This window comes from Parasteatoda tepidariorum, chromosome 4, assembly GCF_982258835.1.
Source record: "Parasteatoda tepidariorum strain Cologne lab strain chromosome 4, Ptep-v5.0, whole genome shotgun sequence".
NCBI lineage: Eukaryota > Metazoa > Arthropoda > Arachnida > Araneae > Theridiidae > Parasteatoda > Parasteatoda tepidariorum.
In genome coordinates this window covers 112,799,928-112,814,859 of record NC_141758.1, presented here as the reverse complement: position 1 = coordinate 112,814,859, position 14,932 = coordinate 112,799,928, and the positions used below count along the sequence as shown (strand labels likewise).

General features: G+C 29.4%; 1 protein-coding gene across 1 annotated transcript; it reads right to left on the bottom strand.

Moving 5' to 3' along the window:
* Nucleotides 1–551: 551 nt before the first annotated feature.
* On the bottom strand, nucleotides 552–11,054 carry LOC107457138 (uncharacterized). The gene is made up of 6 exons (XM_016075213.4): nucleotides 10,749–11,054; nucleotides 7,100–7,164; nucleotides 4,933–5,040; nucleotides 1,879–1,920; nucleotides 1,744–1,779; nucleotides 552–851 (listed from the first exon to the last, which is right to left on the bottom strand). Exons 1-6 carry the CDS (start codon nucleotides 10,849–10,851, stop codon nucleotides 786–788), a joined length of 420 nt encoding a protein of 139 aa, XP_015930699.2. The 5' UTR covers nucleotides 10,852–11,054; the 3' UTR covers nucleotides 552–785.
* Between the last annotated feature and the right edge of the window lie 3,878 nt (nucleotides 11,055–14,932).

Below are 14,932 nucleotides of genomic sequence, written 5' to 3'. Positions count from 1 at the left end.
CTGCATTAAAATTCAAATCGTTCTCGAAGCAACAATTGAAGATGTATCCACCGGATGTGACCGATTCGAAAACGAATTAATTTTACGTTTGCTCTTCGCAAGCGCAGTGCTGGCAAATGTCCCAAATTGTATTTAATGCTATGCAGTTTTTTAAAAACTTTCAAATTCCATTGTTGTTGCCATAATGATGTCAGAAATTTTTGAACACGTAGAGAGTTTTCTGTCAGAAAAAGGTATGGACAAGACAGAAGTAGACCCCTGAGAGGCATTGAGTGTTGGGTTTAGTAGCACAAGGCGGATTGTTATCAATTAAAAATCATAAATGGGATAACTGAAATGTCTCTTGAGCTTTACATTTAAACACTGTTTTATTATTAGGTTCCTCTGCAAAGAAGAGCTGCTACATTCAGTAAAAGTGTTCCAATACGTGACCTGTTTATTAAAACTTTTCTAAATCTAAGAATTAAAATGACTATGTTAAAACTGAAGCAATTCATCTAATATCAGGGTTACCACGTTAAAGCTGGATTAAAGTTCAGATAGTAAAATTATTTCAAAACTGAAAAAAATACTTTATTCTAGAATTACTTTATTACAGTAGCAACAGTTACAGCGATCGATTCTTTTCAACCATTGTGTGTTTAGCAATGCTTAAAACACATTAAATCAATGACAAACATTATATCAAATTTAAATATTAAAATAACAATCATGTGAAATAATGGTGATAAATAGATGCACGATTTGCTGTAACAAAAATAATTCTATTATTTCATTTGAATATATTAATCTTCCTTCTTCAGTTCTTGTGTTTTGTTATTATATTTCTCTACCACGGAATCATGGCATTCCTGAAAAATTAAAAGAGTGCTTGTCAATTTTTTGGATAAATCATAGTAAAATACATTTTCTATTCAACTTAAAATGAAATTTTCTTTGTTGAAAAGGACTCTACGGATGACAGTTAATGGCAACTTTTGAAATAAAAGGGTTCATCTGAGATCAAGCAATCAAAAAAACTGTACATATTGACCTAAAAATATATTAAAGGTATTTTGATTTCAAGTTTGATGCTGATTCTAGTTTTTGTTCCACAATTTGAACACATTTGTATTAATGCCACTAAACTTCGGTAACACTCCAAATGAAGTTATCAACTTCTGATGAATCTTTGAAATTAAATGTGGTAAAAAAGGACACCCCAAGCAAACAGTTTTAAAGCAGTTTATAATAAATAAAAAAAAATACTTTTTAAAAAAGCTTTCAAAAAAATAGTTTTTTTATCCTTTTAGGATGAAAGGTTTGAAACTACACTATTTTCGCTTCATTGAAAAAAAGGTTTTCTTTTTTTGCACAAACATTTTCTTGACACTAAAAAGAAAATTCTGATACAAGGTTGCCGTAAGGTTTACATGTTTTCTGGGATTATTCCGCTTTGCATAAAATATTCTTAGTATAACTCTGGAAAGCTACCTTTAGTGTTAACTGTGCCTCGCGAAGAATAAATACTTACGCGGCCATTCACATTAATACTGAATCGAAAGATAGAAATAAATTTCCACTAAAATCGGAAGAGACAACAAAGATTCGAACCACGTCTAAAAATTCTAGAAAGGGTACATCTAGATATATTATTCCGTGACGAAATAGAATAATCGATCAAGAGTGGTCATTTCGGCTTTTAAAAACGAATAGTAACAATAGTTTTTTTTTTTAATGTAACTTTGTTGTTTGCACACTTACCGCACTGTCCTGAATTCGTTTTTTCCAGTCCTCACCCTAAAACGAATAAGAATTCAAATATTAAAAATTCCAAAATTTTTCAAAAATTTTAAAAATAGCATGTTTTAACAAATTATCGATGAAATTATTACTTACGTTTTCAGAATTGGAAAGCTTCTCATTAAAGCAACGAACAAGCTAAAAAAAATAAAAACATTTTAGTTAAAATATATTTTTAAAGAAACCTGTAATAATAATTAAAAGTTTCTTTTTTGTAATGGTTAAGCTTCAACTGGAAAACGAATTGAATGGCGAGTTCAATGACACAGATTCAAATGCTGGGACAAACAGCACGTTTTTTACAGGTCGAAAGACGAAATGCATACAACACTTATTTTCATAAATAAATAAAAAAATATATAAAAAAATATATAAAAATTCACCTCCTGGAAAGTCATAAGAACTCATGGAAAGTCATGAATTTCGGTATTGAACAAAATTTGTCATGAAATGTCATATGATTTTAACTATTTTTTAAAATAAATCATGGATTTAGGTTGCCGAAAAATCTAATTTTTAAAATGAAATGTCTGAATTTGTAACAAAATCCCCTCTCACAGTCATATTTTATTAAGATATAAAATGTGTTTATCATGTTCTTTAAAAAGTTACAGTGTTCTTTAAAAAAATGAAAGAGAAAAAACATCATTTCTTGAGCGAATTATCTTTTAAACTTCTGTGATTTCAGAATTTTTGTTATTATTTATTTAATTTTTGATTTTATCAGTTTCAAATTCTAGCTGAAGCAAGTCAGTCATTTGCGAATTTTTTTTTTATTTATTCCGAAATGAGAGCAGAAAAATCGGGAGTCTTTTTTTCTTTTCCGATAAACAAGAAAAGTATCTTTAAAATATAATTCTGCAGAAAAAAAGAAGAAAAGAAATTCTTTGCTTTTGTATTTTTTCAGCTTTAACTCTTTTACTCTGTTTTTTAAATTTAAAATTAATAAAAATGAAGAGGCAGAGTAAAACAGTTTTGGTTATACCTATCATTTCAATAAATGTTATTGTAATTCTGTTTTAAATGTATTGTTGTGTGTTTATCGGAGAAAATAGTAACTTCGTTAAGTCAAGAAAAATTCTTGAAATGAGTCATAAATTTGAGTCATAATAAAAAAATTTAAAAAAAAACATTAAACATTGATCAATTGGTACAGAAACAATATAAGGTAATATTGAAATATGCCCAAAGGAATGTTTCAATTTAAACAGCAATGACTGACACTATAAATGAAACATTCTACAACATTCACCTCACTGACATCGAAAACCAAGATCTGATTCAGAAATCCAGAGACCCTAGATCTCCTCTAAGCCGTAGATACAGAAGTTTTTTTTTTTTGGGGGGGGGGGGCGTCCCATGGGTCTTTAAATTTACATATCGTTTAGTTACGCAATGCTTTTAAACTCTTTATAACATAAGCATATACTATATTTGTAAATGCGTGCTTGTATTTATTTCAAACTTTGCTATCTGATGATTCTAACCGACAATCTCAAGGAAAAATACACAAAAAATATATTGGCAACAATGAGTCAAGTTGCGACCTGGACCTCTCTGGCCTTATGAATCTTTGCCGAAAGCTACAGTCAAATTATTAGACGCTCTATAAGATTCTATGTAAAATCTTAATTATCAGATGATTCTATACGGCTTTATTGTTTTTACTCGGTTTGCCCATGTTTACGTTCGCGTATAAATTGATGAAATTAGACGATATATAATATAAATTCGACAATTGGTTCAATTAGAAGATATATTATATAAATATATAGAATATTTATTATATCAGGCATTACATTAGTATACTATAATAATTAGACCCAATTATTCGACGTACTGTAGTGTTTGAATAATTGCTTGGTTTTGCAGGAGTTTATAGGCAATAACTCTTATATTTAAACATATATGTAATGAGGTTTTTTATTCAGATCTTTTATATAATTCCAATTTGTATTTATTTTTAAAGTATTGCATTACAGTGTTAACCAATCGATATACCATCGATACATAAATGTTACCAATCAAATAAATACTAAAACAGATAACTATTTACGAAACGTCATACCCCTCAATTATTTTATCACCTTAGTTAGTTATACTTATCTAATCTGAAAAATCTAGTTTACTTTTCTAGGAATAGGTTTTAGAATGAGAATGATAGAAACTGATGAGTTGTCCCAGAATCTCAATATTAAGCCCAGATACATTATTAAAGCTTTTAATGAATCAAGTGTTTATTGGCACAAAAACTATCTATGCGGACACGACTCAAAATATGTATTCCAAAAATGAGCATTTGAACCTGTTTTTATTTTACGAGCATTTTTGTTTTGAGGAATAAACTAATGAATTTAAATATATTCGTCATGTGTTAGCGTCCGTTTGTGTAAATCTCTAATCTATATTTTATTAAATTAGGTTCTTTTAGTATTTTAAAAGTAAAAGTTTTTAAAATAGTGCTATATGTATCCTGTAAATGTGATGGTAAATTTATGTTAACAGAAATCTTTTAATACATTTTTAAAACTCCTTTTGTCGTTTAGAGATCTGAATATGAAGAGATCGTCTGAACACTTACGTAACACCCAGTTATCCCAACTCCGAAATAGGGGACTATTTATGCTTACTGAACAAATAAGTAAGGAAAAGTAAACTCAAAAATTATCCGTTTAGTTGTTAAATTTAGGTTAAACTTTAAAAAAGATGCCTTTTTTGCTATATCCATTTTTTTCAAATATGTATTTTGAGCTATGTCCTGAACAAAAAGCTCACCGATGACCCACTACTTTTTTTAACGAATTTTATATTTTTAGGCATAATGGCGCACTTAAAAGTTGAACTGAATATGTGGTTTGATGGCACTAACCACAGGAGAAAAAAATATTTAAAAAAAAAACCTTTTATCATCTGTGTTAGAATTAATGTAGAATCTGTGTCAATTGCATGGTCAGACAGTACGTAGAATCGGGAATCCATATTTATCTGCAGTTGCTTTACGTACTGTATCGATAAAGAGGAATTTCTTCTGTTAAGATCTGACTGAAGTTTAAAGTTTGGATAATTGTCTCGAATATATGCAATTTTATGTAAATATAATAATTTCTATTATTTTGCCCCCACATAGAGCATGAAAAAAAAAGTTTTTACCTCTAAATTTTCTGAAGACTCGTGCTCGCATGTGTATTTAATGTAGCGATCAGTGTTGTTGACTCCTTTGTCGTAGTCGTTATAGCAGGACTTTGTAATGTCTGTCATCTGAAATGGAATTGTCACACATTCATTAGAAATCAGAATATTTGAAGAAAAGAAAACACTTCTAAAATGAATTTAGTTCAAAATAATTGATATTTATAAAGCTTCGGGTGCCAAAGGTCCGAAAATTAAGAGAATTATAAGAATCCGATAGAAAATAGGATTAATGAGTTTTCGATGAAGAGACAAATCATAAAAACAATAATTACAATAATCGACATCTCTTGAATTTTAAGTTCGGACATTGGGACAAAACCAATGTTTGTTTTTTTCATTTTACTTGTTTAATTTGCAATTTGGAGCAAAAGCCGAAACTGTCTATAATTTGACATCATTGATATAAATGACAGATAATCAAGTCTACATTTTATAATCAATCCCCCTTGATCTATTTAACAATTTTTTATGTCCATACTAAATCAAATTAAGAAATCCATAATTCTTCAAACAAAATAAAAGATAAAACGTTAGGTGTATTAGCAATGAGTAAATTCAAAGTAGGATAATAGCAGCCAAAATAGCGTTGTCTTTGAAATTTAAATTTCCGGTATTGTCTTAGAATGTGCTTAAGAGTTAAATGTTACTACGAACAAAAACAGTGAAATAGAACGGTCTGGTGCAGGGTCGCCTATTAGAAGATGATTGTTCATAATACACTTGTGACCAAAGCGCGACCCATTAAAAACGATCTCATATTTCCTCGACAGCGTTAATCGCCGAAGTTGTGTATAGTTTAAAAATAACAACAAAAAATATCTGATCATCAGCTCACACGATTACATCCGCAAAAACAATGCTTTTTAATATTGTATTAGCCAAAGAAAATTTTTAGTTAAAACAAAATATATCAATACAATAGTGCTAGGATCACCTAACATTAAGGAAAGTCGATTCGTAGATAAAAATCAAAAGTAAAAAATCCAAGAAAAAGACAAAATAAAACACAAATAGCAGCATATAAAACAAGAAGGGCGAACAGATGTCGTGTATTTAGAAATAACGTACAAAGATGATTTTAAAATATTTTCATAACCAATTTACCAGATTATAAAACATGAAATTTAAGCGTAAATAAAGTCTTTGATCCAAAATTTTTAATATGGAATCTAAAAGAAACAATTTAGTGTTTGTTAAAAAGTATGTTTGCACAATATTAGAAAACACTATTTTTGAGACTATAATCGTCTGAGCTGATGACAAGATTATACCTTTTCGTTGTTATTTTTCTAACTTTAACTTTTTTTATCAAATATTTTTTTTTAATAATTTATAATAAAAAATTTTTATCCGTTGTAAAATCTTTTTTTTTTCTTCCTTACTTTACTTCTATCTTTGTTTTCTACTTATATTTATTTATATTATGAGTTCTATGTACTTACAACTTATCCTCAATTAATGTAACTTAAAGAAAAGAGCTATATTCGAAATAAATATAGATATATACTGCGCATGGATATAAAGGCAGTATATTAGTCCCTGATGCTGCGTTGTCCATCTGGTAATTTATGCACTTCCATTTCGATTTTCAAGATTACGGTATATAGTCCACGTCTAACCTGCTGTTGGATTCTTTTGTTTTTCTCGTTTGCTATAATTTACCACCAACAGAAGAAACTGCTTCAGCACTGACTGCGTGGTAATGCCCTCCTGACACAGCTGACATGTATATCAATGCCTCCATATTAGTCTCTTATTAGAGTTTTTCCTTTTTGATATTTATTATGTTTTTTTTTCGTTACTATTTTTCGGTTTAATCCTGTTGCGGTAATACTTTCAGTTCTCTTATGAGGTAATAACTTATTTTGTTTTATTTTATCTCAAAAAATTTTTTATTTAAATTAATAAATTCGAATTCAGATGTAATATTCGTATAATCGTCATTTTTTCCCCTTTACCACAAAAAACATTGACAATAAAATAAAAGCAAAATGTTACCAAAAATCCTGTTTCGATAGTAAACGTTCGAGACAAAATTCAAAAATTGCCACAGAATTTAGTGTAAACATAAAATGTGTAATTAAAATGGTTGGTTAAATAGAGAAAAAGTTAAAAAAATACGTACTTCAGGTGTATCATAATAGTTGATACATGTCATTAACAGGGGACACCATTCTTCATTTCCCTCTTCTAGAAAAGAAAAAAACATACAATTTTATTTCATAAGATAACCGTCGTTGAACAGCCGACACAATTTTTCGGGTTTACGACTGCTAATGTTCAACTTCGTAGCCCTGTCATTTTAAACCCAGTCCAGAAGACAAGAGAACTCCTGGATGAAGTATAGGGAAAAATTTGCCTTCATAGAGTACTCTTTGGTGGAACTAACCTGCATTTGCGTTACATGGAGAGGAAAATCACGAGAACCTCCCACGGTTAGCCTGACGGCAAAGGGACTCTGACCCATGATCCGTCTACCACTGATCATATTTCCCGTCAGCACTGTGGTTGGAGCAAGCCGGATGCGGAATTCGTTTGAAAGCCATCGCTGGGGATCGTCTTGAAGCTCATGACTTTAAATCGATAGGTACCAGCTTCCTACAGAACTTTCATGATGCCCTTGGCTCACAAGGAGCTGTTTCGGAAATGTCCATCTTTATTTATAAAGTCTTAAAACAGACATTGAAACATCATTTAATGTGGTTTTTGGTTGGTGGAGGAATTTGTATTTAACTATCACTTAAAAAAAAAGCGTTCCTCTTAAAGCGCAAAGGTTGGCAATGGAATTAGTATTCAATTTAGATAGTTCGAATCATATTGAGTTAGAAATATATTCATTATGTAAAATTACTTTAATTTCTACTCACAATGTTAAAGAAACAGGTTGTTTGGAAAGTGGAATTTTGCATGTGTGCCGACAAAGTGGAATGTGGGGATTAATTATATAATTAGGGTTCAAAGAATGGCATCATCTCTTTTGAATGTAAAGATTTCATTTTAACGCTTCCCCCCTTCTAGTTGTAAATTATTGGAGCCAAAAAAAGATGACGTCAAGCCTAACTCATTTAATTGTAGTGGAACAACACCAGGGAGACAAGAAATAATTATGTCTTTGCCAACAAATTTAATTTATCCATTCCACAATTGGGTAATTAATTAGAATCTATCCCGATTACAACTTTAAATGTAATTAAAAGAAATCTGAAAGGATGATTAAAATTTCAATCGCAATCACAATAGGCGATTTAAACCGCTGTTATAAAAAATCACAATTCGCGATGACACTTTCAATCATGATTGAAAGTAATTTTAATAACACTAAAATAACTTTTAATAATCAACTGTTAAAACAAGCAATAAGGAATCTTGATAAGAAATATTATTTATTACAGAGCAACTGATTCATTATTACTATTATAGAGTATAATTGCACAACTGCCGAATCTTCTTTTTATATTTTAAGTCGTAACAAATTATTCGTTTCTATGTTTACACATGTTTAACAATGTTTCTTACGATTTTTACCACATAAATAATTGAAATAAATAAATAGAATTCCTAACATTATTTTTTTTTAAACTGTTATTTCTTGAAACTATACATAATTCCTACGCACAATCATGAAATTAAATGTCAGCTAAAAAGAATCTTAACGATAAAAAAAAATAAGTTAAAAACAGCAGTTATGTAATTTACTGCAATAAAATACATTTCATCCAACTTATGTATAAAATATTAGGAAAAAAATAATACTTAAAATAACAAACAGTCCAATTTTAGTTATAATCCACCTCATTTTAGACCAAAATAGCAATTTAAAGAAAAGATTTGCGTAGTCTTTTCAAAAGATGATTAGTACTAACAACTGACAATTACGAAAAAAAGTAAATTGTGCAAAGAAAACAAATGCAACGTAATAGTACAATCTTTTAAGCAAAAAGCCGTCTTTCATCATCTAACGTTAGAATAGAAAAAAAGTAAACAGTAGAGCCATGTCTGTTACGTCAGATCATTACAAGAAGGCTAAGCCCCCTGTTCGATGCCGCTCACCAACCCCAATGATTGCTTAGTAATAATTGTTGTTTCTGGTCAACAACAAAAAAACGGGTTTCCTACTAAAGTTAAAATTATTCACTTAACATATATGTACTAAAAGGAATTCTGTTTGCTTACCGTCCCGCAGTAGACTGATCGTTAAGACACAGTTCCCAGCAGATCACCGAAGTTAAGCAGCGGTCAGTATGCGGGTGGGTGACCACTTAGATCAGTCTGCGTAAGGACCGAGGGTGTGCGGTATGGGTCCTCGTTAAACTGTTCTACCGTAAAGGGCTCGACTTTAAATGCAGGTCGTCGGGCTACCGAAGCGGGAGTGCCATCCCCTCTGCAGAGGATCAAAATTGCGATGGCATGTCTTCGGATCATCCTCAGGGATGTTTTCCAGACCGTCGCCAATAGCCCATTATGCAGCTCTAGTGCGACGTAAATGAACTACAACAATAACAACAGCTGTTTTTTTAAAAATAAACTTTCCATTGTTGTAACATTATCGTATTCAAATATTTTCGTTTACCAAACGGGCGGATATATTAAATACTAGTTTGCTTGTATCACATTGTGTCTGAAGCTAATCGTCAAGTTCTAAATCTCTTTAACTGTAATTTAGTATATAAATGTTATTTGAACAAAAATAATAATTGTAAAACGGTTAATAAGATTAGACCACCTTTCTAAATAGCTTTATCTTAAAATGTTAAGCAGAATTACATTATAATAATAATAAATAAAAAAAACGATTCTCGTAGTTTTAAACTCTTGTATTTAAAGCGTAATAATAGCAGTACAGATAAAAAGTATTTTAAATTAATTACTAAACTAATTTAATTTTAAATTAATTAATTTAATTACAGACCTTTTTAAATTAAGGATACAAAAATATTTATATAAAAACAATACCTTCATTATTTTGATTAATTTTATGCTGATGGCAACCAAAACAATAGGGAAATGAATGAGGAAAAACTGGAACTTCCGGTCAATAAAAATGCACGAACAACAATGTAAAACTGAGACACCATCATTCAATTTTTATGTATATAGTAAGATACCAAAAATATTTTCAAAGAAATTGTATACTTATTTCGAAATTTAAATAAGCTCCTTGCGCTAAATTTTTCCATTTAAAGATTATTTATTCATTTCAACTCGATTTAAATTTCTCTTCAAATTGTAGGGAAAAAATTTACACATTTTTCTACTAATTTCCATATAGAGTAGAAAAATCAAATTTCGGCAAAAAAAAAAAAAAAAAAAAAAAAATCGTCCCTCTTTGAACGTTTTGGAACATTGAAATAATGACTATAAATATGCAGTGGCACCTTATTTTGAAACTTTTTCTCTACAAGTTTTATTTTGTGTTTTGACAAACTCTAGAAGAGTTTGACAAAAAAGTCATACAATAGTCATCAAAATCACAGCGCATGGAACTATTTCAATTTTCAGTTCGATGCAAAATTTTTGTTTTGAGAAACACTTCATAAAACTCTCACAATAACAAGTTTTTGCAATAAAAAAGCAAAGTAACGCTAATAGTGTCAAATGTTTTACAAATTCTTACGATTTTAATAATTAATACGCTATATTATATAATTTAATTAATATAAAATGTTCAACATTATAGAAAGTGATGATTTTTCACAAATTTTAGGATTCCGCTATAGCCTTAAAAGTAATAATAATCCTATATTAAATAAATGTAAGAGATATTTTTTGCATACCACAGAGTATTTTCTTGAATATTTCGAAATTCTCTTGATGGTTGGAAGATTGACATAAACCTAATATAAGTAGTACTAAAACGATAGATATTATCTTCAACATAGTGGTACACCAAGTTCAGGGTCAACGGCAGGTGAAATAAACGATCCTTTTGCGCTCAACCCTTTTTTATATAAACCCTTCGGAAGCAACATTTATTTTTATTATTTAATTCTTGATGGTCAAACTGGTTGAGAAAAGTGAAAGCTTGATCCTATGCCATTGCGTAACAGGGAATCCCAATAAATAATTGAGTACTTTGGGGGAAAAAGTATTCATTGCGTGAATTATTTAAAGGAATTGGATTCAAAGATAGTACCAAAATATATTAAGAACGTTAGCTGTAAATCGTGGATTATGGATATTAATATACAATTTTGTCACAAAAAAGAATATGCAAAGTATAAAACAGCACACAGAATCACGGCCAAGCACATAACCTAGTACAAAACGTTTTGACGAAAAATAATACACTACAATGACTAACTTAATAAAAAAAATTCAAGAAAGAAAATTTTTTCAAACATCATCAGCGCTAGCACTACAGCCAACTGAAGGCTTCCGTTTTCTAACTGCCGTCTTAACAAAACGCATGTTTAAGATAATTTTTGGACAATTCTTCCTTCGGAAACAATATGGGGGTCGCATGTTAAGAAACAATTGCATATTAGGTGCTTTTTTTATAATTTTATAACCGTAGTTGAACAGCTGACCCAATTTTTGGGTTTACGACCTCTACTGTTCAATTAGGTAGCCTTGTCTTTTACACCCAATCCAGAAGACAAGGGAACTCCTGGATCAAGTATTGGGAGAAATTTTCCTTCGTGGAGAACTTTTTGATAAAACTAACCCGCATTTGCGTTACAAGGAGAGGAAAACCACAAGAACCTCAAACGGCTAGCCTGACGGCGAGGGAACTCTAACCCATAACTTAAATCGAAATAAATCAAAATCTTCAATTCAAAATTGACATTTATTATGACAATCATAATAAATGTTGGTTTTCGTAAAATGGGTCCAATCGAATTTCTTCAATTTATATTTAGCATTTTGGATCAATACAAAAAAAAACAATTTTAAGAAAAGCACTTTTATTGTTTAAATTGTATTCCTATTTCAAAAATAAAATAGAAATCAATTCTGTTCATCTTAAAGGTTTCTTCATAGATTGTTTGAATAAAAAATTTGCAGTTATGTACATCAATTTTTAATAAACCACATTTCTAATGCACTTGTGTATGTAGTTTCGAAAGATTTCTTGTTTAGAATGTGTCTGGAAAGAATTTAATTAAGTGTCTGAGCCGAATGAAGCAATAATAAACATTAGTTCAGACATATAATTAACAGCTCTTTAAGAATCTACAGGGCGAATAATAAAACTCAGAATAACTTTTGATCTAATAATTAAATAATTTTTAGGAACTAGGACTGAATCTTCATTATTGGAGGAATTCACTTTAAATATGCTAATTATTTTGAGCAGGCACTTTTTTAAGTTGCGAAATCAGACACAAAAACGTATTTTCTCTGAATGAGCATGGCAGTTTCTTCGACAGACTTGGATTTTTGTCCCTAAAAATAGGGGGGTCAGTAGCCGAAATCTAAATAAATATGTTCCCAATAGCAGTGAAAAGTTTGGACTCCTCTTTAATGTAAATTTCTAATAAACTAAAAACAAAATCATAAGATACCGTAACAGACCTTAGGGTTAAATACAATCCCTGGCTAAATTATCGCTATAATATTCTGTGTAAAATCTTAATTATCCGGTGTTACTATACAGCGTTATTGTTTTTACGCGACCGAAACCGGTTTGTACTAGTTTACGTTCGTGTATCAATGGGACAATATTTAATATAAATTCGACTATTGGGTAAATTAGACGATATATATATATATATTATACAAATGTAGAATATTTATTATATCAGGTATATTATAACAATTATACCAATATTAGTATATTATAACAATATTAGTATATTGTAACAATTAGATCAAATTATTCGACACACTGTAGTTTTTTTGTTAATGACATGATTTGCACGAGTTTATACGCAATACTTTTATATTTAAACACACATGTAGTGGGTTTTTATTCAGAAGATTTTTTATATACTTCCTATTTGTATTTATTTTTAACGCATTGCATTACAATGTTAATTAATTGATATACGAATAATAAACAAATGCAAACCGCCTAAAAACAATAAAGCTGTATAGTGTATCCCCTGACAATTAAGATTTTGCATAGAATCTTAAAGTGCGTCTCATAATATGGCCAAGGATTGTAGTTCACAGGATGAGATAAACCAATTGTTGAAACCGTTCATGTGCACATTGCGCAAAACTCATTATTCCGCACTTAAGCGAGTGACCCTAGATGGGTAATTTGCATATTAACGACTTTTAAACTTTATTGGTAACATAAACACAAAATAGTTTGACTCCTGTTGTATTATATAATTATATGTTGCGTACTCAACTAATCAGGAAAAGAAAAAAAAAATGGTTTGTTTAGACTTTCAACAGTTATTACTCTAAAGAATGAAAAGAGGTTATGTTATGAATGGCCCCTTTATTCTCATGTGAAGAAAGTAACCTTGGAATAATGCAAATCCCGTCTCAAATTCAAAGTCAACAACCTTACAGAAAAGGTTAAAAAACGTCATGTATTAATCTTCTTTCTATAATCATTATTCTCTCTTCTTTAAAATGACTTATAACTAACTACTAGTTCAAAATATTTATATTCTCATTCAATTTTTAAACACTATAATTATTGAACGAAAATAAATAAATAAATACTCTACAACAACCTTTATCATAACTGCAAACTTTAACATTTTTAAGAGATATATGGTATTAATATCAATCAGATTTCGGGGAACCTTCAACAAAAACATCGTTAAGAGCTTTTATAATTAAAAAGGGTCCTATTTTCAGGTTGCTTTTTTAAATCTACTTCGTAATTAGATAGCTTTCTTAACTTGGTTTCATTTTTTCTTCATTGGAAATTTTAAAACACTTAATAACTGCTTCGAAATGGAGAAGACACTTATTGTTTCGTAACCTTAAAATATATTTGCATACAAAATTTCAACCTAAATGTTATAAAGTAACAAAAGCACTGTGCCATTTTCCTTAAAAATGAAGATTGAGAAATAAAAACAAGGTAAAATTTCAGAAATTGATAAGCAAAATATTTTTAAAATATATAGCAAGTTGTGTTAAAATGATACTACTGGCTCAAAAAATAAAAGAAAGAAAAAAACGTATCACTAAGTGTAAAAAAAAAAAAAAAAAAAGATTACTGTAAAATATGTTCTTTTCAGTTCAACACTGATAACGTGTATTTTCATGCAGTACGTCTATTCTAAAAACTAATATTTTCTTTCCAGTTCATATTAAAAAAAAAAAAAATTTTTTTTTTACTTTTATCTGCAGCAACTAGATTCGGATTAAAGTTTTATTTATTTGTTTGCACTAATACTTCCATTCAAAGGGTATCAAAATAAGAATTCCTTCTTGAAATTATTTCGCAATCTTCAAAATATAAGAGGGGGAGGATGTTTCGGTAGTTTTATACATTTAGTTTAAATGATAAATCCATACTTATTAAAATCATATGGGCGATTTCATGGCGGAATGATAGTTGAAAATTATAATTTTACACAGGTTGTTTTTATGAATAAGAATAAATTTTTATATTTGGCACTAAGCTAAAGCCTATTTACTTATCTAAAGTTAAAAAGTTAAAGTTTACTTATCTAAAGTTAAAAAGTTAAAGTTTACTTATCTAAAGTTAGAAAAGTTAAGAATATTTACTTATCTAATTTGATTAATAAAAACAATGAACCGTTTTACTTCTTTCAAAATAACCGTATGTCAAAAAATCAATATTGAAATTTAAAATAAAATCGAGATTCCAAAAGCAGTCTTTACCGTAACATATTGTTAAAAAAAAGAGAAAGGAAATTAAATAAGCTACACGGATTTTTTTAAAACTAATTTGATGAATACAATCAATGAATGTTTTTCACTTCTTTCAAAACAACCGAAAAACTTACAATAAAACCTGGCATTTTTTTGTTAATCCCAAGAAATAGCCTAGTTTAATATTCATAGTCAATATTTAACTCCT